Here is a 27,240-nt window from a genome sequence, read left to right as displayed (position 1 = left end):
ACAGAAAGTCCCTCTGAATCAGGCACAGCCTTCAGTGACTTCAGGAAAGAGGAACACACTTCACTTAAAAATGACCACTAGGCCGGGCGTGGTGGCTCACGCCTGTAATCCCAGCACTTTGGGAGACCGAGGCAGGCGGATCACGAGGTCAGAAGATTGAGTCCATCCTGGCCAACATGGGGAAACCCCATCTCTACTAAAAATACAAAAATTAGCCAGGTGTGGTGGTGCGTGCCTGTAGTCCCCGCTACACAAATGGAGGCTGAGGCAGGAGAGTTGCTTGAACCCAGGAGGCGGAGGTTGCAGTGAGCCGAGATCATGCAACTGCACTCCAGCCTGGTAACAGAGCAAGACTCCATCTCAGAAAAAAAAAAAGGGGCTGGGGGGGGCAAATTTGTCCATTTCAGGTTCCAAAAACTAAGTGAAAAAAAATTTTAGAATAATAAAATAGTTATATTCATAAAATGCCCTTTGCACATTAAGAAAAAGTTAAATTTGTGTGCAGTACTTTCAGCATATTGGATCAGAGCTGTATGTAGAAGTTACATGTGGATTCAAAAGGTTGAAACCATTTTGCTATTGCTTAAATCAGAATGTGCAAAATAATTAGCTGGAGTTTTCTGTTGCTGTTTTGTGTTTTGAGACAGGGTCTCATTCTGTCCCCCAGGCTGTAGTACAGTAGTGCAAATGCAGCTCACTGCAGCCTCAACCTCCTGGACTCAAGTGATCTTCCTGCCTCAGCCTCCCAAGCAGCCTTTTTTTTTTTTTTTTTTTTAAAAAAAGATGAGGTTTCACCATGTTGTTCAGGCTGGTTATAAACTCCTGGGTTCAAGTGATCCTCCCACCTCGGCCTCCCAAAGTGCTGGGATTGTAGGTGTGAGCCACCACACCTGGCCTAGCCAGAGCTTTTTAAATAACAACACTCATGTCTGGCTCCTATCCACACATATTTTGATTCAGTAAATTTAGAGTGAGGCCCTAAATGTGTATTTTTCAGAAGCTTTGTAAGGTGATTCTGATATATAACATTGGTTGGAAAACCACTGGCTTCAATTATCCAAAATTATCCCTTATTCAAAATATCACTCATTCTATAAACACTAAATAACTAAGACTAGTATTTCTAGAATTATCTGGTTCCCTCTGTGATCTAGTCTCTGCTGTGTCATAATCAACTTCCCACAAAACTGCAGTAATACATATAGCATATTTCACCTGTGAATTCTCTGCACAAAAACAATCTATAAAACTCTCAACATGGCTCAAATTATGAGGTGGCTCAAAAAATGTTGAGTGTCATGTAGAACGTCACTCTGGACGTCACGTGGCACTCAAACATTCCCACAGAGTGAATCTTCTGCGAAAATCACTGCCCAGTGGCACTGGAAGGGAGTTCCAAGAACCTGATTAACCTCACAGTGCAGTGAACGTGTACCTGCGGGGCCTATAAATGCCTGGCAATATGCTACATGCTTAATTTTCTATTTAGAAAATAATTTTTCCTTAAAAAAATTTAAATTTAAAATCTAAATTTCCAAAACAATTTATTTATTTTTGAAGTCACTTTTGGCAAAATATACAACTAAAGATGGCTTCTTCTTTCTCTTCCTATCTAAAGATTAAAGAAACATCTTTTGCTGCTCCACATGTAAAATGGCAGCCATGGAAAATCTACCCCAGCTCATCTCATAACTGCTACCCAAAACAGGGGGTCAGAGATCAAAGACTGGACCATGTGCTGCTACTGTAGTGAATACTTTTTAGTGTTGTCTCCCATCCCAGACATCTTAAAGAATGTAAATGGGGCAGCAAAGTAGAAACTGGCAGAGGATAGGCTCAATTTTTCCCTTTGGGAGTCTTCATTTTATTTTGTCCTCCCTGCTGCTATGAAGGCCCAAAATTGAGAATTTTCATCTGCGAACATGACTATCATAAAGTTCTAAGGGGAAAAAAATACTAGGTTTCAAATACTTTTAAAATTAGGATTTCAAGTAGTAATTACTGAAGGAATGTTACCAGTTTTGAATGACCAAATAGAAACTGCATATTTCTTCCTTATTCCTCAAAACCTGAAGCAACTTTGGCCTGAACAGGCCCCTGCCTGCATACCAACGGCCCTCTCTGGTCTGGAGCATGTTGAAGATGCCAAGCTCTCATCAGAGCTAAATCTGGGTTTGTGGATTTTCTCGAATATGACTAAGGGTACCTCATCAAACATACCTACCAGACTGCTCTAAATTATTTAGCCCCAGAAGCAAGGGTTTCCCAGCGCCCCAGAATGAAAAGAAACACTCCAGCCGGTCGAGTCTCCACGGTCTCTCTAATCTGGACAGCACCTCGAACTCAGTCACAGCCAGAGCAGAGACACTTCTCCCTCTCCACCAGAGTGTCAGTCATTCCAAGAAACTGTATTAGCCCAGGCAAAGTACATAAAGGCAAAGTCTGCAAACCAATATGGCACCTGGCCTGAAGCTTCCACACCGTCTCTTCATCTTGCCGGGCCTGTCTCTCATCTTCAAGAGCCTCCTGCAGCTTTAGGTACATGTCTTCCAGCTCCCGTACTCGCTGTAAATACTGTTCCAGTTCAGAGGACTTTTGAGCAACCTGTTCTTCCATCTGCTGTCTGATCTGTTGGTATAAAAGGGTCTTGTTTAAATGCAGGTTGACTTCTTTCTCAGGGAAAGCCTCCCCTCCACCTGAGGGGTTGGCCCACAGCTGCAGCCTCAGCCCATCAGGGTGGCAGGACCCTGTCCTTCAATCCTTGAACTTAAAGATGGAGGAGATGAGGGCACCACACCCAATCGCAATAGTGAAAAAGTCTGGGAAAAGCAAATTATAACCCAAATTATGTTCTGCCCTGCTGTATTTTCCATCCCTTCCACTCCACATTTTAAGACTCAAGTCAAGAAAAAAATGTTTCCTTGTGTAATTTCTAATTTCCTTTCTGTCTTAAAGTCACAAACTTTTTACCAATAGGGTCTTCTCTAAAAGGAACGAACCTTTTCCCAGTCAGAGCAGTGGAGTGTTACACTAAAGAAGGAAAGGTCAGCCAGCATGGGATTCCTCCCACACTTCCCTGGCTGCCTCCACTCCCTGGGGCATCTCCAGCCCTAGGAGAACTCAAGCATTTCAGTTAATCTGTATAAGTTAATGGTTTTTCCCTTCTGGATTACAGAGTTTTGAATCCCTGCCTTAAAAATTATAAGACAAGAACATCCTAAATATAACAAACACATTAGCCTATTTCTCTGCAATTGATAAAATATTTTCACTTGCATTAGCTCACTCTGTCCTCATAAGAGTCATGAGAGAGCATGTGATAATCCTGCACTTAAGGAAGAGAAAGCCAATGTTCAGTAGAAGGACCACAGAGGAAACAAGACCAGACATTCTGGCTGTTTCTCTACGTCACATTTGCCTTCCTCTTTTCTCTCAAACCACAAACACGTCTCTTTCAACTCTAAATAACAAAAAGTGACTACAGGAAATGTCACATGCATCTATTTAGGCACTGGGCTCAGCACTCTCTGACAGAGTATCACTCAATGTGAGAAGACCTGTGTTCCAGCTAACCAGCTAACTACCTAAGACAACCTGGATCTTGGGTCTCTTGAAGATGGAAGCCTCTAGGATGAACCAGAGCTGCCAAGAGCAACAAATCAGAATCTAGATGTTCTTACAATTTCAGGATCTCACCCCCGCCACCCTTGCTTATTACAGACGAGAAATGGAACCTATGCTTACTTCTTCCATAACTATTTATTTTCCAAATCAGAACTGTTTTGAGAATGAAAAGGAATGTTATTAATAATTATACCAGAATGGCAGGGACTCTCCCAGGCAAACCAGGAAATATAGTTACCCTAACCAAGCATTTATCACATCATTCCACAAATTTTTTTTTTTTTTTTTTTTTTTGGAGACAGGGCCTTGCCCTGTCACCCAGGCTGGAGTGCAGTGGCAAAATCACAGCTCACAGTAGCCTCGAAATCCTGGGCTCAAGCAATCCTCCCACCTCAGCCTCCTAAGTAGCTGGAACTACAGGCATATACCAACAGAGGCCTGGCTCATTCTTTTTTTTTTTTTTTTTTTTTTTTGTAGATAATGCCCAGGCTGGTCTTGAACTCCTGGGCTCAAGCAGTTCTCATGCCTTGGCCTCCCAAAATGCTGGGATTACAGGAGTGGGCCACCGTGCCTGGCTCCATAAATTTCCACTTAGGAGTCTTGAAAACAAGGTTTATGTCTTTTGCCATTACATCTTTGGCACAGTGCCTGGCACATAGAAGGTGCTCAATAAACAGATAATGAATGAATGAACAAACATGCAACTTCCCCTACAGCCCATTCCAGGTCAGTAGGAAAACCAAGCTGATGACATGCCTCACTGTAGCCTCCAGCCCTTCCCTGTTCCCACCGACCCAGGCTGAGCTACTGTAGCTGCTTTCTCCAGCCACGTGACACTCACAAGCTTCTCTCTTTCCAGCTCTGTGCTGAACCTGGCCTGAAGTTCCACTTGAGTCTGAAGGCGTTTCTTTTCCTCTTCTGCTGCACGAGATGCTGCTTCCTCCAGTTTCTAGCCAATCAAAAACCCATCCACAGAAAAGCAGGTGTTAGAGTAGAAGTACATTAAGGAGAGAGAGACAGTCATACTTAAGTACGGGAAAAGCCAAACATTCTTAACATTCAATAAAGATAATAGAATAAAAACTTTTAGCTCCATTAGAATTCCAGTCTAACAATCTGCTGAGTCAACATACAAAATAAATTAGGTAAATGAAAGACTGTTGATAAGCCTGAACAACATTTTGCAAAGAAAGTTTTAGTATAGTCATTGAATTAAATTCACTTGCGATTGCATTCATGAGATTTTTATTTATTTATTTATTTATTTATTTATTTATTTAAGACTGAGTCTTGCTCTGTCGCCAGGCTGGAGTGCAGTGGCACGATCTCAGCTCACTGCAACCTCCGCCTCCCAGGTTCAAGTGATTCTCCTGCCTCAGCCTCCCGAGTAGCTGGGAGTACAGGCGCACACCACCATGTCCAGCTAATTTTTGTATTTTTAGTAGACACGGGGTTTCACCATGTTGGCCAGGATGGTCTTGATCTCTTGACCTTGTGATCCGCCCACCTCAGCCTCCCAAAGTGCTGGGATTACAGGTATAAGCCACCATGCCCAGCCACATTCATGAGATTTGAGAGCTATTTCTTGAGCTCTTTCTGTACAGTTTTGTCATCTTATACATTATTCCTTATAACTTTTACCAGAAGCAATTTCTAGAAGGGTGGCATAAGGAGCTCCACAGACCCTTTCCCCAGCAAAACAACCATAACTGGTGAAAATTATTGTTAAAAAAACAAAACCTTTAAAAGTCTCTAGAAATTATGCTAAGGACATTCTAAAATGGAGAACATTTATCTAAGAAAATCTAACTCTCAGTAAGAACCGTGAGGGTCTGTGGCATATGATGCACTCCCTCCCCTCCCCCACAGTGTCAGTGAGAAGGAAGCTCTTCTCCTGGCAGATGGAACCCCAAACAAGGGTTCCCCTCCCCTCAGCTCAAGCCTAGGGCTATGATACCTTCCTGGGAGGGGCAGGCTGGCTGCCAGAATTTCTCTTTGTCCCCAGCTGCATGTTGCAGAAACTTTATTCCAGGCAAGAGTGGCTGAGAATTAAGAGGAGGCCAGTAGCTCCATGAGAACAACACACTAATCCACAGACCAGCTAAAAGTGTTGTTGGTCGGTTGGTTGACTGTTATGAGGTCTTGCTATGTTGCCCAGGCTGGTCTCAAATTCCTGGCCTCAAGTGATCCTCCCACCCTGTCCTCCCAAAGTGATTAACAGGTGTGAGCCACTGCTCTTGCCAGACCAGCCAAATGTCTGACAGACAGAACTAGAGAAAGAGACGGCTAAGAAGAGTTCTCATGTAGTAGGAACAAGTCTCAAAGACTGACCTTAAAGACTACATGTAGGCCTGAATTTAAATGATCTCAGACTATGAGGCAATTCAGGTTCCAGGGCATTATGGAGACTAACAGAACAAAATTAGTGAACTCTTAACAGCTGTTGGTGTGGTACCAACAGAGGTGGAAAGCTTAAATGAGAGATCAAAGAAAGACACTCAAAGAGAGCCCTGCAAAAATCAGGGTCTTCGCAGGGTGACTGTGTTCCTGTCCAAGCCTGTGCCTCTGAGGAGCAACAGTCAGAAGCTTCACACTGTGAGGAAAACAAACTTCACTGAAATAGTCCAGCCAAGTCACTGAAGAAATAAAGAAGCAAAAAACAACAGGCCCCTAGGGAGAGCGGTGGAATCAGAATCCAGAGTTGCTACCACACATTATCTAAAATACCTAGTTTTCTACAAAAAATTATGAGACATGCAAAGAAAAAGGTAAGTATGGCCCATATACAGGGAAAAGGCAGGCAACGGAAACTGCCTTTGAAGAGGCCCAGATGGTGGATTTAGCATATGAAGACTTCAAAGCAGTTACATTTTATGCTCAAATAACTAAAGGAAACCATACTTAGAGAAGTAATGGAAGGGATGACAATATACCATCAAATAGAGAATAATAAAGAGATATAAATCACAGAAAGAAGCAAATGGAAATTCTGGAAGTAAAAAGTCCCATAACTGAAACGAAAAATTCACTAGAGGGACTCAACAGTATATTTGGGCTACAAGAAAAATCTACTAAAGATAGATCTATAGAAATTATGCAACTGGAAAACAGAAAAAAAAAAAAGAAAAATGAACACAGCCTTAGAGAAATGTGGGACACCATTATGTGTACCAACATTTGCATAATGGAAGTATCAGAAGAGGGAAAAAAAAAGTAGAAAAAATATTTGTGGCTGAAAACTTATCCAGCTTAAGGCAAAACATTAATCTACATATTCAAGTTCAATATACTCTAAACAAGATAAACACAAAGAGATCTACACCCACATACACCACAGTAAAACTGTTGAAAGACAAAGGCCAAAAAATAATCTTAAAAGCAGAAACAGAAAAATGATTTACCACACACAAGGGAACTCCTGCAAGCTTGACAGCTGACTTCTCATCAGAAAATTCTGACTAGTTCTCACCAAAATATTATAAATAGGGCCGGGCGCGGTGGCTCAAGCCTGTAATCCCAGCCCTTTGGGAGGCCGAGGCGGGCGGATCACGAGGTCAGGAGATCGAGACCATCCTGGCTAACACGGTGAAACCTCGTCTCTACTAAAAATACAAAAAATTACCCGGGCGTGTTGGCGGGCGCCTGTAGTCCCAGCTACTTGGGAGGCTGAGGCAGGAGAATGGCGTGAACCCAGGAGGTGGAGGTTGCGGTGAGCTGAGATCGCGCCACTGCACTCCAGCCTGGGCGACAGAGAAAGACTCCGTCTCAACCAAAAAAAAAAAAAAATAGAAGTACAGTGTGACATTTCTGGGCTGGAGCACTGCATTGCCAAACCCTAGAACACTTTTTCTTCCGGCACAGTGAATAGCAACACTCAAGATGGCGGCTGGTCCATCAGCCTGGATTTCATAATTACATACTTTGTCCCAGCATTCCCACTTCTGAGAATTCATTCCCCAGAGATATCAGAACATGTATGAACACATACACAATGACACAGGTACAAGATTATTCCCTACAGCATTACCTATTAAAACAAAAGATTAAAACAACCCAAATGTTCACTAACAGGGAATGATTAAGTAATGACACAGTTCTATAACAGAATACAGCCATAAAAAAGAATGAGGTGACTCTCTTTATACTGATATGGAAAGATCTAAAAAATATATTAAGTGAAATAAACTAGAGGCAGAACAGTAACACTAGTATATACTTTTGTGTGTTTAAAAAATGGGAAAATAAGAATGTATATTCATATTTCCTTACCTTGGGCAAGGGGTGGAAATTCATATGTGGGGGAAGGGGAGGAAATCTTTCACAGCTGCCTTTTTATATTTGTATATTTTTGAACCTACACAAATGATTATATTTTTTAAAAGAAACAAAAGTAGAAATAAAAATTTAAGTAAACCCTTTAAATAAATCTATTAATTTATAAAAACTACCATGATTTCTTATTCCTTCTTCTAATTAAAATGAGGCCTGTTAAATTTTAAGAAACCCACAGATATGTAACCTAATTCCAGATGATTAGAAGATTCAGCTGGGCATGGTGCCTCATTCCTGTAATCCCAGCACTTTGGGAGGCTGAGGTGGGTAGATTGCTTGAACCCAGGAGTTTGAGACTAGCCTGGGCAACATGGTAAAACCTCATCTCTATTAAAAATACAAAAAATTAGCCAGGTATGGTGGTGCACACCTGTAGTCCCAGCTACTTGAGATGTTGAGGCAAGAAGATCTCTTGAGCAGGGGAGTAAGCATTGCACCACTGCACTCCAGCCTGAACAACAGAGCGAGACCCTGTCTCAAAATAAATAAATTTAATTAAATATTCATCCAAGCTGTGTTTTTCTAAGAATGCCTCCATGAAAAAATTGGAGAACTTTGTTTATTGACAAGAAAATCAAAGATTACTAAGCAATCTATAAGAATTTTTCAGCACTTATCCAAGAATCCTAAATCAGTCTTTTAAATAATTCTATAAACCTAGGTAGTGGGAAAGCTGTCTACATAGGTCTACAGCTTGCTAACACCAGGCATGCCTTCTTCACATTACACAGAGCAGAACACTACATGCTCCTGGAAGGCAGAGTTTAAAAGTTAAAAAGGGCATTGATGTATGAATCTCAAATGTACAATGCTAAGTCAAAGAATCCAGTCTTAAAATGTACATTCTGTATGATTCCATTTATATGACAATTTGGAAAATGCAAAAATACAGAAGCAGAGAATTGATCAGTGGTTTCCAGGGGTTAGGGATGATAGAAAGATCTGAATAAAGAATATAAAATGCTCCAAAATCCGAAACTTTTTGAGCTCTGACATAATGCTCAAAGGAAATGCTCACTGAAGCACTTCAAATTTCGGACTTTTGGATTTGGGAGGCTGAGGCAAGAGGATCTCAACTGGTAAATATGGTATATAATGTAAACATTCCAAAATCCAAAAAAATCCCAAATCTGAAACACTTCGGGTCATAAGCATTTCGGATAAGGGATACTCAACCTGTATTGGCAATAATCTGTCTTAACCTGGGTAGTATTTTCATGGGTATTCACTGTATGATTATTTGTATATAAATATTTCATATTCTCCTCTATAGGTACGAGCTATTTTATAATTTTAATATTATAAAAAAGGACACCAAGTTCTAGCTCCCCGCCATTCCCTCATAACACCCACTTTTGATGTGTGCACAGTGGAAGTAAGCAGCAGCAATCACATACGGCAGGTGCTCAGCGTAACGTTTAAAAGGAATTTTTACAGAAAATATATTGCAGCAGAAAGAGGCAAGATGCAAGACTGTTTCAGGGGTGGGAGGCAGTAAGAAATGAGGAGCTGCTTTTAGAAAATAAGTGTGTGATAGTAATAACTTTTTCTAAGATTATATATATGCCCATGCAGCTCCTAAGATTATAAAAGCATTCTTAAAAATCTTCATGAGTCTACTCTACTCAGAGGAAGTTCAGCACACAATGTGCCATTTCTATGGGTTACCAAGGGAAAACCCCACTAGGTATGTGGAGTCATAGATTATGAGCCACCCCCATATCCCAGGGCAAAGTTTTTGCACAGATGTGCATGGAAGAGTCCTTGAGCTTGTGGTTAGCAGGTGCTCATTGATTCAAGGCAGACAGACTTAGCCCAAAAGTGTCTCAAATAAAGACCATACCCATATACTGGGGACTCACTACCACCCCTGGGATCACGACATAACCGAGGAAGCGTTCCCAGTGAATATCAACTATCTCATATAGCATATGGTACTTGACCTCCTAATCTTGAGATGGAAGGAAAAGCTGACCCAGACTGTATCTTTAACTCCAAATAGTAAGTAAAACTAACAGTTCTAAAGTAAGAGTCTTCCAAGGTACTCATGAGTGAAGATGGGAGCTAAGGAGAAAACTAAAAAGCAACACACCTTGCCCAGGTCACTAAAAACAGCCTTGACATCCTCAAGGGAATGAAATTTCCCATCTTCTTCTGACGAAATTCAACTGTGCTCATTATTATTAAAAATATTCCTTCCTAGCCAATGAAATGTTTTTGCTGCCGAGATCAACATAGTTTCAGGGTTAGGAAAACCAGTGTGTCTCATTTGATGGTCTGGAAACACTTCTGAGAACAGTTCACCACCAGTATCTCCCTAAAACTGCACTACATTCGTCTTAGTAGAACCAACGCCCCTAAGGAAGGCACGATGGCTTCTGCAGGGGAATGAAGGGCCCTCTCCCAGCCCAGCGCCCATTCCCACCTTCCGCACAGCCTCCAGCTCCTGCTGCTTGCTTTCGTTGGCGGCCTGGAGCTCCTTCATTTGTCTCTCCAGTTCCTCTTGTTCAGCCAGCTGCTTCTTCCGGAGTTCTTTCCGACGCTGGCGGGCTTCTTTGTGTGGTGGAGGGCTGCCCAGCTTCAACAGATGAATAGTAGAATGAATGGCTGTAAAAGGTGTAGGAGGAAAAAAAAAAAGGGGAGATATTATTTATTCTTTGTAAGCCTACTATGCAAATGGCACAGTGGGAAGAAAATGAGACAGGGAGCCAGAAGGCCCAGTGTAGATTCTGATTTTGCCACTCTGTAGTGGTGTGACCCTGAGCAGTCACATAACCTCTTGGTTTTTTTTCAGAGCTCCCCTCAAGAAATAACCTCTTGCAGCATCAGTTTCCACATCTCTAAAATGAGAGAGATGATCTATAAAGTCCTTTCTCGCTCCAAAATTCTGTAACTGTATCTGTGCTCAGAAACACTTGATCTGGGAATATTGCACACATTTTTAAGAATTAATGACAATACTTTCAACTCCTTTCTCTATACTTTTCAAAAAGCCAAACAAGATTAAGACACAGTAAGGACAGAGATTCAAATTTCTGATATCTAACTTGCAACCTACTGTGTTTAGTTGGCCTATCATCTATGCCTTATGCAACCCCTTCCTGAGATAACAGGTAACAGCAGCTGTCATTTATTTTAAAAATAAAATAAATATATCCTTTACATGCATTATCTGTTATACAACATCTGATTTTTCTTTTGATATTTTAAATTACTTAAATGTAATTTCTTGAATAGCTAATACTTTCACATTGTTCAAATTCAAAAGACACACAGAGAAGTCTCCCTCCTGCTCCTGTCCCTCAAGTACTAGATTCCCCTCCCCACTAGCAACTAATGCTAATGGTTTCTTATGCATCTTTCCTGAGATAGTATAAGCCTATACAAATAAATATGTATATATGTCTTCCACCTTCTTTTCACACAAACGATGGCATAACACACTCTTCTGACCCTCAGTTTTTTTCATTTAATCTATCTCAGTTCCCAGTATCAATACATAAAGTACTGCATGGTACACCAAAAGTACTATACATGAAGTACTGTATGGTACACCACTGTGCAGCTAAACCGTAACTTATTCAACCATTTCCCTATTAACAGATAGCTAGATTGTTTGCAATCTATGTCATTTTGAAAAATGTGTGAGTATATCTGTCATTATCTATTTTCTAATCCTCACCACAACCCTGGAAAGAATGTACTATTATTATCCCCACTCCACAGAAAAGAAAAGCAGTTACAGAATCTATACCTCAACCCAAGAGACCCAGGAAAGAGCATTCAAACCAGGTGCATTTGCCTCAAACTCTTAAATCACATCAAAAATGACTACATTCTCCAATATAACATAATTTTATCTACGCCTAAGAATATAATATTCAGAATCTCCTTTCAGGATTTTTTTTAAAAAGCCCTCTTATATTGCATTTTATTCTTTACTAATTTTGGAATAATGGAACAACTTTAAAGTTATTCATTCACTACGGAGCCATAAAAAAGAACAAAATCATGTCTTTTGCAGCAACATGGATGCAGCTAGAGGCCACTATCGTAAGCAAATTAACGCAGAACAGAAAACCAAATGAATGTTCTCACTAATAAGTGGGAGCTAAAAACTGGGTACTCACGGACATAAAAGTGGCAACAACAGACACTAGGGACTACTGGGATGGGAGGTAGAGAGGGGGGAAGAGGTTGGAAAACTCTAACTGTTGGGTACAATGCTCACTTCCTGGGTGATAGATTCAATCGTACCCCAAACTTCGGCATTACACATATACCCATGTAACAAACCTGCGCATGTACCCCGAATCTAAAATAAAAATTGAAATTTTTTTTAAAGGTTATTAATTCAAAAGTTTGTGTTCTTCAGTTACCCAAAACTAGTGATTTCTTGTGGGAGTAATGGATCTTGAAAATCACTTGAAGTATTAAAAAACTATTGCATAATTCCTCTTTTCTTTTACATATTACCTCAAGCTCAAGATGGCCACTTTAAAATTCTTCACAGTCCTTAAAGGGGAAAATTCTATATTCTTCAAATAATAAGTAAAACCTAAAGTATCTAAGATATGGAATCAACCCAAGTGTCCACCAACAGTTGTAGTGTGTGCATACACACATATACCTTGGAATACTACTCAGTCATAAAAAAGGAATGAAATAATGTCTTTTGCAGCAATATGGATAGAACTGGAGGCTATCATCTTGAAGTATTTCTTGAAATAACCCATAAACAGAACATAAACTACTACATGTTCTTAACTAGAGATGGAGTTTCACCGTGTTAGCCAGGATGGTCTCGATCTCACACCTCTGCCTCCCAAAGTCCTGGGATTACAGGCGTGAGCCACCGCACCCGGCCTACGTGTTCTTATTTATAAGTGGGAACTAAAAAATGTTACACACGGACATAGAGCAAGGAATAATAGACACTGGAGACTCAGAAATGTGGGAAGGCAGGAGGCCGGCAAGGGATGAGAAATTACCTAACAGCAACTATTCGAGTGATGGTTACACTAAAAGTCCAGATTTCATCACTACACAATATATCACTGTAGCAAAACTATACTTGCAACCCTAAAATCCATTTAAAAAGTAAATCTCCCATTTATAATTTACCCAAAGTTCATTATGCAAATAAAACTAATGAAAACTTTGAGAGCTCATCTTAATTTGTTTTTCTCTCAGCTACTGTATCACATGCAGAGATAACTACAGACAACGAGGAAATAATGCCTTAGCATCCTTCATGAGATTCAAAACTAGAAAGTCAGAGCTCTCGGCCAGGCGTAGTGGCTCACGCCTGTAATCCCAGCACTTTGGGAGGCCAAGGCAGGCGGATCACAAGGTCAGGAGATTGAGACCAGCGTGACCAACATGGTGAAACCCCGTCTCTACTAAAAATACAAAAACATTAGCTGGGCATGGTGGCTATAGTCCCAGCTACTCTGGAGGCTGAGGCAGGATACTTGCTTGAACCCAGGAGGTGGAGGTTGCAGTGAGCCAAGATCGTGCCACTGCACTACAGCCTGGGCAACAGAGCGAGACTCTGTCTCAAAAAAAAAAAAAAAAAAAAGAAAGTCAGAGCTCTCAAGTTATATCATGGCAAACAATAAAAGATCACCTTACCTTGAATCCACTCCTGTTTCTTCTTCTTATCTGAAGCACTGATTTCAAAAGTCTTATCAAAACATTTTACGAGAAAAAGGCATTTCTTTCCATCTTTGTCAGGCAAGGACTAAAACAGAAAGCAAAATTAGTTCTTCAAAATTTTAAGTATTTAAATGAAATTCAATTTGAATTATTTATAAAAATGAGCTGAAACTTAATGTCAATGAAAAAATACCTATAAATGCATATTACTGATTTACTAATGCTGTTCTCTAAACACATTACTTGTGGTAAAAATGACCCCAGTTGGTATACTACATCTAGACTGGTAAAACTATAAACACCTGATAGGATGCCATGCATTGGGATTTCCTGAGTATAGCAGCTCTTATCCTGAGCACCTCCCTTGGAGGAATCCTGGAAGGTACATCTGTGATGATGTTACGAGAGGTATTAACTGCTATGGGATATGAAGCACCTAAGCCAGGGTGATTCCTACATCTACTTAATGTGGCTTTCTCTCCTTGCACTTGGAATGTTGTGGCTGGCAACCCGTGGTTTCTGTCCTATATGTTTATGAGTAAACTGGCCTTTGGTAACCTTCTAGATCTCCATGTTTAGTTAAATCTAAGCAGACTCCTTCATGGGCATCACATATCTCAAGATATTATTATTCACTAAAATACATTATAGTTTATGCATGAGATTTCAGGTATTTAAATGTTCTTCAACATGTACAGACACGGGGACAGTACATATAAAAATTAAAAACTCAAAAATTTATGTTCTTGAGAATTTCACTTCTTTAAAGAATTAGTACCTATGAATAAAGTGTCCTGAAAGTCACCCAAAGTATTCAAAGACAATGCTTACATCTTCTTTTATTTCTTGCACTCAGAATGTCCCAGATTTTCTGGCATATTCATGATTCCAAATATTGTCTTACTGAACATTTTTTTTACTTTATTATCTCTTTTATGACTCCATTTTATTCAATAAATGATTCCTTAAATGTTCCAATAAATGATTTAATCCTTATACTTTATTCACAAGTATAAGGTTGAAAATAAATTCACATTAGAAAAAAAATTTTGTCAGCTATCTTTAATTTTTGGTTCAGAAACCATGGCAACTGTATGCCTATATTATTTTGGAAATGTAAATTTGGGGATTATTTTCCTCTAGGTGGAAGAAGGTGAGAAGCTACTTCAGCATCAGGGGGCAGCACGGGGTAATCACGCAAAGAAGTAAGAATAGACTCACCTCTACACAGCAATTTTCATCCAAGAGAATGTCTCCTTTCTTATCCTTCAGATCCTCACTCACATAGTAAGAAATTATGTTGGGTTTTAGTACAAACCATCGCTCAGTCCAGTTTTTCCGTCTGTGGCCCTTTTTCATCATGTAACCCTGTGAAAGATTAAATGTGATATAAATTCTTGTCTTTTTATTTGTAAGAGCTGACATCTCTTCCTTGATATACTTGCCTACTCCATTATTTGATATATGGTCCTGAAAACATGAACACCAATTGTTCTTGGACCCTCTGAGAATCTATGGAGGGGCATTACACCCAGTCGTGTAAGCATAACCAGACAAAAATTTGCATATAATTTCAGACACTTCAGAGACAAACCCTCCCCAAAGTGATATGCAGATAATAGAATCCCCTTGATATTAAGTAGCATTTGAGATTTTTTAAAAAATCATTATCTTTTAGAGATACCTATTGAAATATTTATAAACAAAATAAAATACCTGAGATTTGCTTCAAAATAATACAGGAAAGGTAAAAGTAGGTGGGGTAGGATTAGCCACATGTTGGTGGTTACTGGAGCTGGTTGATGGGTATGTAGGAGTTCATTATACTGGTCTATTCCACTTAAAAAGAAAGAATGAACCCCTAACAATGATTCTCTGTAAATTAAAACCTCAATCAGGCCTGATGCAGTGGCTCATGCCTGTAATCCCAGCACTTTGGGAGGCCAAGGCAGGAGGATCGCTTGAGGCCAGGAGTTCAAGATCAGCGTGGGCAACATAGTGAGACCTCATTTCTACAAAAAAAAATTTTTTTTTTAGGAGTCTCACTCTGTCGCCCAGGCTGGAATGCAGTGGGTGCGATCTCGGCTCACTGCAACCTCTCTGCCTCCCAAGTTCAAGTGATTCTCCTGCCTCAGCCTCCCGAGTAGCTGGGACTACAAGTGCATGCCACCACGCCCGGCTAATTTCTGAATTTTTAATAGAGATGGGGTTTCAACATGTTGGCCAGGATGGTCTCAAGCTCCTGACCTCGTGATCCGCCCACCTCAGCCTCCCAAAGTGCTGGGATTACAGGCGTGAGCCACCACGTCCAGCCAAAATTTTTAAATAAAATAAGTAAAACCTCAATCAATGAAAATGCTAAATGACTGAGGTAAGTAAAACCTCAATCAATGAAAATGCTAAAGCTTGGCCACATATATCTTCTCAACCAAATATTCAAGGACTTCCACCTCTGGTACCAACCTACCTTTCTGCCTGACCTCTCGGTATTTTGAAGGAGGAACTCTGCCCCACACCAACAGGAAAATACTGCACCAGGAGTTCAAATACTGGCTTCTAAATGTGGCTTCTAAGCCCACACTCACTAGTTCTGTATTTCCTTCCCACAGACTGGCCTCAAAGGTGTGTGACTCAAATGTTTACTTAAGCAAAATTATACATTATAGGCCAAAGCCCTTCAGGCTTGTTTAAGAATAGCTGCTACCTTTAGTATTAAATCTACAGGTGCTGATAGCGCATGATAGAATATACATACCATTAAATATATATAATATTGACTGTAAGTTTCAGTTGGTTATTATATTAAGTTCTAATCATATTACATATTCAGTTTCCTAATCTTTGGACATTTAAGCAAAAGCTATCTCATACTGCAATTCTACTACAGTCATATCCTGCCATCCTAAGAGGCTGAGAATTCTACTTCAGATGGAGACCACATCTCATACCTCTTTGTAGCACCAAAAACCTATACAAATTCAGCCTCAACATTTATGATGTGCTCCATTAGGAAAAAAAAGAACAAACACAACACTATTGCCTATGGAAGAAAGAAAGGATCAAAGTAAGGAGATCCCAAATCAGTTATTATTCAATATAATAATGTAAGAAGTTTCAAAGAATCACCAAAAAAATATAAATTGTATTTAACAAGCGTCGAGCTTCATCTGCTATGCTGGGTGCTGAGAAAAAGAGGACAGTCTAAATAAGACAAAAGCGACTTTGCTACATAAAGGTATTTTTTTTCCACAAGTAGAAGTACTTTTCTGATTTTATAAAAATAATATAAAATCATATAGAAAGTCCAATAATACAGAAAGGAATAAAGAAGAAAAAAATTCACCAAAATCCCACAATCTAGAGGTGATCACTGTAAACATTTTGGCAAGCACCTTCCTGACAGCTTTACACACATGCATAACATTACCTGAACGGGATTACAAGATATCTCCTGTTCAGCAATGTGGTTTTTTTTCACTCAACATTATGCCATGGAGATCTTTCTGGATCAGTGGTTATGAATGTGCACATGACAGGAAGATACTTTAAAAATATTTTGGAAATGGCCTGGGCGCGGTGGCTCACGCCTGTAATGCCAACACTTTGGGAGGCCAAGGCTGGTGGATCACAAGGTCAAAAGATCGAGACCATCCTGGCCAACCTGGTGAAATCCCATCTCTACTAAAAATACAAAAGTTAGCTGGACGTGGTGGCACACGCCTGTAGTCCCAGCTACTCAGAATGCTGAGGCGGGAGAACTGTTTGAACCCGGGAGGCAGAGGTTGCAGTGAGCCAAGATCATGCCACTGCACTCCAGCCTGGTGACAGTGTGAAATTCCGTCTTAAAAAAAAATATATATATATATATATAGTATTCTTAATAGAGACGGGGTTTCAACATGCTGGCCAGGATGGTCTCGAGCTCCTGACCTCGTGATCCGCCCGCCTCAGCCTCCCAAAGTGCTGAGATTACAGGCATGAGCCACCACGTCCAACCAAAATATATATATATTTTAACTGTATTCTTAACTGTACTTTAAAATTGCACAAATAATTTTTTTAAATGAAAGCCTAATACAAGACTGGAAAAATAAGAAATTTTATTCCTATTCAAAATCAGGCCAGGCCCAGTGGGTCACACCTGTAATCCTAGCACTTTGGGAGGCCGAGGTGGGTGGATCACTTCAGGTCAGGCATTCGAGACCAGCCTGGCCAACATGGTAAAACCCCATCTCTACTAAATATACAAAAACTAGCTGGGCATGGGGGTGCATGCCTTCAAGGCACGAGAATCCCTTGAACCCAGGAGATGGAGGTTGCAGTGAGCCAAGATCACGTCACCGCACTCCAGACTGGGCGACAGAGCAAGGCTGTCTCAAAAAAACAAAAAAACGAAATCAGTGTAAGAAAATAAGTGACTTATACTCATCTTTGTGATAAAAATATTAATTTTAAAATGTCAAATTCTAAAGATGAGAAAAAAAACAGTAACAGAATTCTTACCTGCTTTAACACATCTAATATAAGTTCATTAAAGACTTCATTAATTGCCATAGACACAGTCTGCCGATCCATGCCTTTGCTAAACTGTCCATTTCCAATAAGCTCAATAAGTTCCCATGCAGAAAGGCCATTTTTACTGTCATCAAAGTTGATTTTATAATCTTCAAATTGTTCTTGCTGCCAACCTCCTCCCATAGCTTCTGTAAGCTTCTTAAGCAGGTATTCAACCTATATAAAGAATGTGAAACAATTATTTCCTAGTTAAAAAAACTTTAACATAGTTATGTATTTATGTTATAAACACTGATATGTTCAACTTAGGAAATACTCTTTACAGTTCCAAAAATGCCTATCTTTAGAGTCTCCTAAAATATAGGGAGAGAAGTATAAATAAAATGCCACTGTTCTCTATTAGTGCAGAATAAGTAAAGGAATCAAAAACTGATAACCCTCTAATAGCGTAGTATATTTGTCTGCAGAACTAAAACAAACTGCACATATATGACAGTATACAAACTAATTAATGTGATCTGATTACTCTGTTAAATATTTCAATATATCAGAACATTAGTCTTACTGAACAAACAAGCGCTAAATTAAACATCTCAAAGTAATATGTACAAGTTATTGATCAATTTACAAACTTTCCACATAAGCCAGTTATTCAAAATTCATGCTGCTTTCTCCCACTGGAACACTACAATGTTGTAAATAATGGTGGAATACCTAGCCTGAGCAGGAAAAGCTTACTAAATCCTAAAACATCATACTTTGTGTAGAAAATACTGCTATTGAAATAATAGCAGTTAGGCCAGGAGCGGTGACTCAAGCCTATAATCCCAACACTTTGGGAGGCCAAGGCAGGAGGATCACTTGAGGCATGGAGTTCAAGACCAGCCTGGCCAACATGGCGAAACTCCGTCTCTACTAAAAATACAAAAAAGTTAGCCAGGCATGTGGCACACACCTGTAATCCCAGCTACTCAGGTGGCTGAGGCATGAGAATCGTTTGAACCTTGAAGGCAGAGGTTGCAGTGAGTGGAGATCGTGCCACTGCACTCCAGCCTGGGCGACTGAGCAAGACTCTTGTTTCGAAAAAAAAAAATAGCAAAGAAAGAAATAACAGCAGTTAAACAAAACAATAAGGCAGTAAAACTGAATGAGAATTGATACCTCTTATTTTCTGGAAAGCCCAAATATCCTACAGTGCTCTCAAACTCAACATATGTCCAAAAATGAATGAATCCTCTCTACTTTCCAAATGGCTTCCCCCCTCTATTATTGATTTCCATTAGGAATAACACCATTCACACATCCATGTCAGGATTCTTGCTCCTCACCCCCCACATCAAACCAATGACATAATCCTGCTGTTTTATTTCCCTAAACGAGCTCCCTAATAAGTTTGAAAACTGTGGGTTATGGCCCACTATGAAGTCAACTTAGTGGGTAGCAACCAGCATTTTTTTTTTAATGGAATGAAAAACATGTGAGTTCATCCACAATAAAGAAATAGTGTTTTGCGATAAGTTTTGCTTTGAGTGTGTATGTGTGCTGGGTCATGATACAAAATGTTTATCTTCCTATGGGTTGCAGTAAAAATAAAATTTAAAACTTTGTCCCAGGCAGCTCTGAACTCTGTCACTCCTACTTGATCTGCTTTTGGTCGGGCCTCCTGGTTGGTATCCTTACCTCCAGGTTGCCACCTTTTATATATATTCTGCCAGAGGGATTTTTCTAAAACAAAAGCCAGAGCCTGACACTCCCCTCTTTAAGCCCTGCCCTGGCTCCCTATCTCCTCAAAGACAGAGGCCAAGCTCCTCTGCATCCCTTGGTGATCATCCCCCAGCCTACTTTCTCAAACATGTCCCACCTCAGACTTTACACTCCACCAATACCACAAATACCATAGATCAGGGGATGCAAACTTTTACTGTAAAGGGTTGAACAGTAAATATTTAAGCTTTGTGCCTCCCTATCACATGTTCTTCCTTGATTTTGTTTGTTTACAACCCTTTAGAAATATAAAAACTATTCCTTAGCACATGTGCCATGCAAATATAGGCTGTGGGCTGGATTTAGTCAGCAAGCTGTAGTTTGCCACCACTTGCCATAGATTATAAGTAGTTTACCCTCTTACCATACTTTCCTTATGCTTTATGTCATTCCCCACTTTGTCTTCTCTGTCTAGAATACCTTTTCCCACCTCTCGACCCAGTTAATTGGTATTTATTAAAGTCCTACATCCTCTAGAATATTCCTACTCAAAACGAAGCATGTGGACCAGCGACATCAGCACCACCTGGAAGCTTGTTAGAAATGAAGCCTGTCAGACCAACCAAAGGACCAAAAATCAGAATCTGTATTTTAACAAAAACCCCTAGTACTTCCATATGCACACTGAAGTTTTGAGAAGCACTGCTGCTTTAGCAAACCTGCTCTGACCAACCCTAACCCAGGTCACGTGTTCCTTTTCTAGGTCACTGCACTTAGTGTATTTTCACTCATTTGCTTTTCTACCATTTTCTGCATTCCTTGTAGGAGGAACCATGTCCCACTCATCTTTAATCCCCAAAGCTCAGCGTGGTACCTCAGAGCTCAACTAATGTTTGTTAAACTGAATTTAAGCTAAGCCTTAATTTTCTCATTTATGAAATGGGCATAATAATACTTACAGAAATGCTGTGGGGTGAAATGAGACAAAAACGGAGCAATCTGCACAATGCCCATCACATAGTAGGTACTCCACTAATGCTGCTTCCCTTCTTCACCGAGTGAAATACTATTCAACCATGCAAAATTACATTTAAAGAAAGCATTTATGAAACAAAAGAAAGTGAAGAATGCAAAACTAAATTTACCTATTATTTCTACTGCACAAAGATTATGTAATTATTTTGACGACTATTTGTCAGAAATAGTAGGTTTAATTTGTTACACTAGGATCATGAGTTAATTTTTTTCCTTTTTCTTCTTTGCATTTCCAATAATTTGGTTATAATGTTTTTTGTCAAATAACATATTTTAACAGAAAAATAGACATGCATGTTTGCAAGGGCATATATATTCACAAAATATCAGGAGTTCAAAAAATATCAAGAGAAGCCAGGTGTGGTGGCTCAAGCCTGCAATCCCTTTGGGAAGCTGAGACAGGAGGATCACTTGGGGCCAGGAATTCAAGATCAGCCTAGGCAACATGGCAAGATCTCATATTTACAGAAAAATTAAAAAGTTAGCCAGGTGTGGTGGTACATGCCTGTAGTCCCAGCTACTCAGGAGGGTAAACAGGGAAGACTGCTTGAGCCAAGGAGTTTGAGGTTACGGTGAGCCATGATCACAACACTGCACTTGAGCTTGGGCAACAGAACAAGGCCCTATCTCATTAAAAAAAAAAAAGAGAGAGAGAGAAAGAAAAAATATATTAAAAGGTCTATTGATTTAATTTGATGAGATGCTGTAAGCTCTTTTAGGACAAAGATTTATCTTATACCCTAAAAACAGCACATGGTAAGTGTTTACCAAAATTTACTTGCTGGAGAAAAACATGCTTAGATCTTTTCTTTCTCTTGTTGGAGATATGTCATCTACTGTTAAACTTATCAGATATTATCAGGTATTTCCTTGGCTCTTTAAAGAGAAGTAACAGGGATAGGCAGAGGAAGGAAAAAAAAGAAAATGTTAAGAAAAAGAGGGAAAAGGGAAGAGGGAAGGAGAAAAGGGGACAGAAAAGACAAAGGTATAAAAAGATTAAGAGATTGAAGGCCAGGGGTGGTGGCTCATGCCTGTCATCCCAGCACTTTGGGAGGCCGAGGCGGGCAGATCACCTGAGGCCAGGAGTTCCAGACCGGCCTGGCCAGCATGGCAAAACTCCATCTCTACTAAAAATACAAAAATTAGCTGGGTGTGGTGGCACACACCTGTAATCCTAGCTACTCGGGAGGCTGAGGTAGGAGAACCATTTGAACCCGGGAGGCAGAGATTGCAGTGAGCCAAGATCGTGCCACTGCGCTCCCGCCTGGGAGACAGAGCTAGACTCCATCTTTAAAAAAATAAAAAATAAGAAGAGATTGAAGAGATAAAAGCAAGAAAAAGAGAGTCAAAAAGGACATTAAGATAAACAATTGCTCAAGGTAAAATAATCAGTAGCATTAACAGGTACAGAAATTCAATTTCCCTAAGGCAGCAAAAAGAAGGGCCCAGGCTGGCAGATTACAGCTTGGGGTAAAGGGAGTACGGGCATAAGTAGAAGTTTCAGTAGCAAGGCAAAGGAAGCACATGTGTATAGCCACATGTGTGTGCAGTATGACTACACATGGGTGAGACAAGATAGTAGAGCCGATTGACCATGTCCTGGCACAAGTCAAGAATCAGCCTTAGCTCTTCCTCACCTACCTCTTACTGAACCCAAGCCATTCACACTCCAAGCTTCAGTTTCTTCTTCAAAATCAGATGACTTTTTATGTTTGTAACTCAGAAAGCGCCTATTAATAGCAAACTCAGCTCTAGAAGTAGCTTGCCAGGTTCATCCTGAACCTTTCTGAAGGTGCCCTCCCAAGCCTTATGAAGTTGTCATTGGCACCCAGCTTCGATCTGCTCAGCATTTCCAGTGACTGTGCCGGACAACGAATCTAGATTCATTTCCTGCTGACTTTCAACACAATTATATACCTATCATAACCAAATAACTTAAGGGCCTTTTGATTCATTATATTGGGCCAAGGAGAGACAAACATTACCATTCTCCACTATTCAATTATACTAAATAATAAATCACGTGTTGCTGTTTTAGTCTCTAGTGGCCTGCATCAATTCTAAGAGCTCATTCAGTTTCAGGAAGCAGCTTACTTCCTCCTTCCAAGCAAGTTTCACCAAAAATAACAAAGAAAAAACTTCAAAGATGCATGTGATTTTCAAGGCCTTCAGTTTCAAAATTTATTTTATTAAAAATTCTTTATCATCATTAATAAGGGGCATTTTATCAGCTTAATAGGTTTTATTTATTTAGGGTCTCTTAAAACTATTTCAGGTTCAATTTTTAACTGCATCAAGGCAATTCTTCCAAATAAGTACACAGGAGACACATCCTGTTTTGTTCCTGGTTCTGTGAGAAACAAATACTAAATAAAAACTATACTTCGCAGGCACATATTTCCAGGAATATATTCTAACAAAAATTATGGAAGGAACTCAAATGGGGACACACTATTTCTTACATCTATGTGACAGAAACATCTTAACTTTACTATGTAAGTCACTTAAATATTTATTTAACATACTTGACACTACTTTCTGGGTACAGAAAACTGAATCAAAAGCAAACATTAATTTTTTTTTTTGAGATGGAGTCTCGCTTTGTTGCCCAGTGGCACGATCTCGGCTCACTGCAACCTCCACCTCCGGGGTTCAAGCAATTCTCCTGCCTCAACCTCCCAAATAGCTGGGATTACAGGCATGCACCACCACACCTGGCTAACTGCCATGGTTATATCTTTTTTTTTGAGACATGGTCTCATTCTGTCACCCAGGCTGGAGGCAGTGGAGTGATCTTGGCTCACCGCAGCCTTGACCCCAGGCTAAAACGATCCTCCCACTTCAGCACCCTTGCCTGGCTAATTTTTTATATTTTTTGCAGAGATGGGGTTTCACCATGTTGCCCAGGCTGGTCTCAAACTCCCCAGCTCAAGCAATCCTCCCACCTCAGCCTCCCAAAGATTGCAGGCATGAGCCACCAAGCCAGGCTGGTTATATTTCACATTGTATTAATTAAGGCTTAAAAAAAAATCTTTCTTAAAGAACACTCTAGACTTAAACAAAATGCAAATGATCATTACAGTAAGTGGATTATTGGAAAGAAGTATTACTTTAAATTTATAAATCCTAAAAACTATTGATAAGATAACAAGTTAAACCCAGCTATATGTTCATGAAAAATTAAGACATTATACTTCAAAATTTATTTTTTAAATATCTGTTTTCACATTAAATTTTATTAAAATCTGTAAGTCTACAATCAGTCCAAATATAGTTTTTGAAGTGTTATTATTCAGAAAGGAAGCAAAAGCTAACAGAGAATGTATTTTTCATAATATAGCATGACCTTGAGTTTGCAGTGCTTGGTCAAAGGCCAGGTGATAGGCTAAGAGCTCCATAAATACAAATCCATGTGATTAACCTCAGGAGGGTAGTTCAGCAGCTAGACAAAGCAATCTCACATAAATCTACTCCAATGATCCCTTCTTTGCCCACACAAGCACTCCTGCCCCAGAGGAAAATCTGTAAAACTAACTCAAATTCTACTTCTAACCAGAAGAAATGATGAGAGAGTAAAAGCTGTCAAGGCACAGAGTGAGTCCAAACAGTAACATGACAAGGTATGCTGCCTGGCTATTCTAGCAAATCAAAGAAAGGCTGTTCACTTCTCAAATGAGATTAACTTGATTCGAAAGAGAATCAAGACATTTCTGTTAGCCTGCAAAGGTGAAGATAAACATGCCAGGATCCTTGGCTGGGCTCTGGCCTACAGAAACGCACACCAAGGCCCATGTGGGTTCCAATTCTTCGGGATCCTGCAGCACAAATCTTTTGAATTTCTTAGGCACAGTAGTCAGAAAACTGATGCTGACTGGCTCCCTTCACAGCCTGTGGCTCAATGGTGATTTAATGCCATTGACATGTCATCCACATTAAGCAAGTGCTGCCTAAGGCAATAAAAATACTCACTAATTTCTAATTCTGAAATCAGGACAAGGTCACTTTCAAGTACACCAAATATTTTAGTGATGGAAAAAAACAAAACATCAAGGGTAAGAGACCCACCCCATATCCAGTTTTTCAAAGAAAACACAATTAATTGTGGAACACAGTATAACTACAAAACGTTTTAAAATACTGTAAATTTTTTTTTTTTTTTGAGACAAGGTCTGGCTCTATCTCCCAGGCTACAGTGCAGTGGCGTGATGCCACTCTCTGCTCACTGCAAGCTCCAACTCCCGGGCTCAAACCACCCTTTCAGGCTCAAGCCATCCTCCCACCTAAGCCTCCCAAGTGGCTGGGACAACAGGTGTACACCACCATGCCCGGCTAATTTTTGTATTTTTTTGTAGACACGGGGTTTCACCATGTTGCCCAGACTAGTCTTGAACTCATGAGCTCAAGCGATCTGCCCGCCTCAGCCTCCCAAAGTGCTGGGATTATAAGCTTGAGCCAGCACACTTAGCCTAAAATACTGTAAATTTTATTTGCACAGTTCTTTCAAGCAGCAGCTAGGTTTTAAAACCACCACTGGGATATCCTTTTCTACAGACATTCCCTTCTATACACCTCTGTATTAAGCTAGACAATTTCCTTGGACAAAAATTTCATAGCATGTTTTATTTTTCATTTCCTTTTTAACATACATACATGATTACATCATTATTGTTATTAAGCACTAAGAAACTGTTCCCACCACTACAGTGAAACTGCCTTCTCCTTGATCACCAACGAGCACCTAATTGTTAAATCCAAGGGCAACTTCTCACTTACCATTGTCTAATTTTTCCATAGCATCTAATGCCAGTAACTACTTTTGTGCTTCTTAAAACTTTGTGTTTCTTAGACATCTATGACTCAGCACTCTCCCAGTTCTCCTACCTCATAGCATGTTCAATTCAGCTTCCTTTGCCAAATCAGCTTCCTCTCTCTGCTACAGAAATGGTCCCAAGGTTCCGTCCTTGGCACTCATGTCTCCAACTACAGTCTTCTTCCCTGATCTAACCTACTCCTGTGGTTTCCCCACCGCCGTCTCCAGCCCTGGCCTCTCACGAGCTGTAGATAAACACTTCCAGTGCACAGCTCCACAAGGATGTTCCACCTAAAATCCCAAATGTATCAAACTCACCATCATGCAATATGTCCCAAATTTGTTCATCATCCTACCATTCAGTCACACACACCCCTTTTAGTGAGCAGCTACCATGGGTCCAGGCACTTTATTAAATGTTTCACATACATCAACTTTTTCAATCCTCACAGAGTCCAATGAAGAAGGTAGTTATCCCCATTTTACAGATGGGGAACCCCAAACAGAGACAGTGAGTAATTTGTCACAAAGCTAATAAGTGGGAGTTCGGTTTCAAACCAGTCAGTCTGATTTCAGAGACCATGCTTTAAACAAATATAGTATATTACTCCCCAGTTGCCCAGGCCTGAAACTTGTCTCTACTTCCCCACAGCCAGGCACTATATGCTTGGTCCTGTGACCTCTAGGTCCTTCCCATCTGGCCTTCTTTTCCATTCTTGTTGTATTTTAGTCCTCAATGCCACTTAGCTTCTCTCAACTTCTCACTTCCCACGTCTCCATATTTCATCTATTCACCTATCACTCTCTTCCTCAAAAATCATCAGTGGCTCATCTTTCCACACTGCCTACAGGATAAAGTCAAAACTCTCCAGCTTTGTCTACCGCCTATCTTCTTCACAGCCATCATGTTCCAGTGAGAAAGGACATGTATCATTCTTTTTTGACTGCCCAGCATTTAACCCTTTTCTTACGTCTGGGGAAATCCCTACCTGCCAATGTAGAAGCTGAAAATGCAAATGTATCCTTTCCAAGACTCCTTTGCAGCTAGTACACAGTGCCTGACCTAGGCCATGCCAATTAGATACATCATACCCTGATGATAATTGGGAAGTGGGCACTATGGAGAATTCTCCCTCGTAGGAAGAACCGTTCCAGGAAGAGTTGAGTTCTGGGGCAGTGATATGGTTTCGCTGTGTCCCTACCCAAATCTCACCTTGAATTCCCAGGTGTTGTGAGAGGGACCCAGTGGGAGGTAATTGAATCATGGGGGCAGGTCTTTCGCGTGCTGTTCTCGTAATATCGAATAAGTCTCATGAGATCTGATGGTTTTATAAAGGAGAGTTTCCCTGCACAAGCTCTCTTCTCTTGTCTGCCACCATGTGAGACATGCTTTCACCTTCTGCCATGATTGTGAGCCCTCCCCAGCCATGTGGAACTATAAGTTCATTAAACCTCTTTCTTATATAAATTGCCCAGTCTTGGGTATGTCTTTATCAGCAGCATGAAAATGGACTAATACAGGCAGCAATCAGTGTCCAGGACCAGATGTGTTCCATGGTGTA

General features: G+C 40.2%; 1 protein-coding gene across 1 annotated transcript in view; it reads right to left on the bottom strand.

Moving 5' to 3' along the window:
- The window catches only part of SWAP70 (switching B cell complex subunit SWAP70), an 86,160-nt gene that overhangs the window by 9,386 nt on the left and 49,534 nt on the right, over positions 1–27,240 (bottom strand). The window contains exons 4-9 of the mRNA XM_030829386.1: positions 18,118–18,345; positions 14,836–14,982; positions 13,591–13,699; positions 10,382–10,563; positions 4,466–4,573; positions 2,462–2,628 (exon numbers count right to left, since the gene is read on the bottom strand). Of these exons, the coding sequence (XP_030685246.1) occupies positions 2,462–2,628; positions 4,466–4,573; positions 10,382–10,563; positions 13,591–13,699; positions 14,836–14,982; positions 18,118–18,345 (941 nt within the window). The remainder of the gene's footprint in view (positions 1–2,461; positions 2,629–4,465; positions 4,574–10,381; positions 10,564–13,590; positions 13,700–14,835; positions 14,983–18,117; positions 18,346–27,240) is intronic.

Source organism: Nomascus leucogenys, chromosome 15, assembly GCF_006542625.1.
Source record: "Nomascus leucogenys isolate Asia chromosome 15, Asia_NLE_v1, whole genome shotgun sequence".
Classification (NCBI taxonomy): domain Eukaryota; kingdom Metazoa; phylum Chordata; class Mammalia; order Primates; family Hylobatidae; genus Nomascus; species Nomascus leucogenys.
Note: the sequence above shows the minus strand (reverse complement) of the source record. Positions and strands in the feature narration are given on the sequence as shown.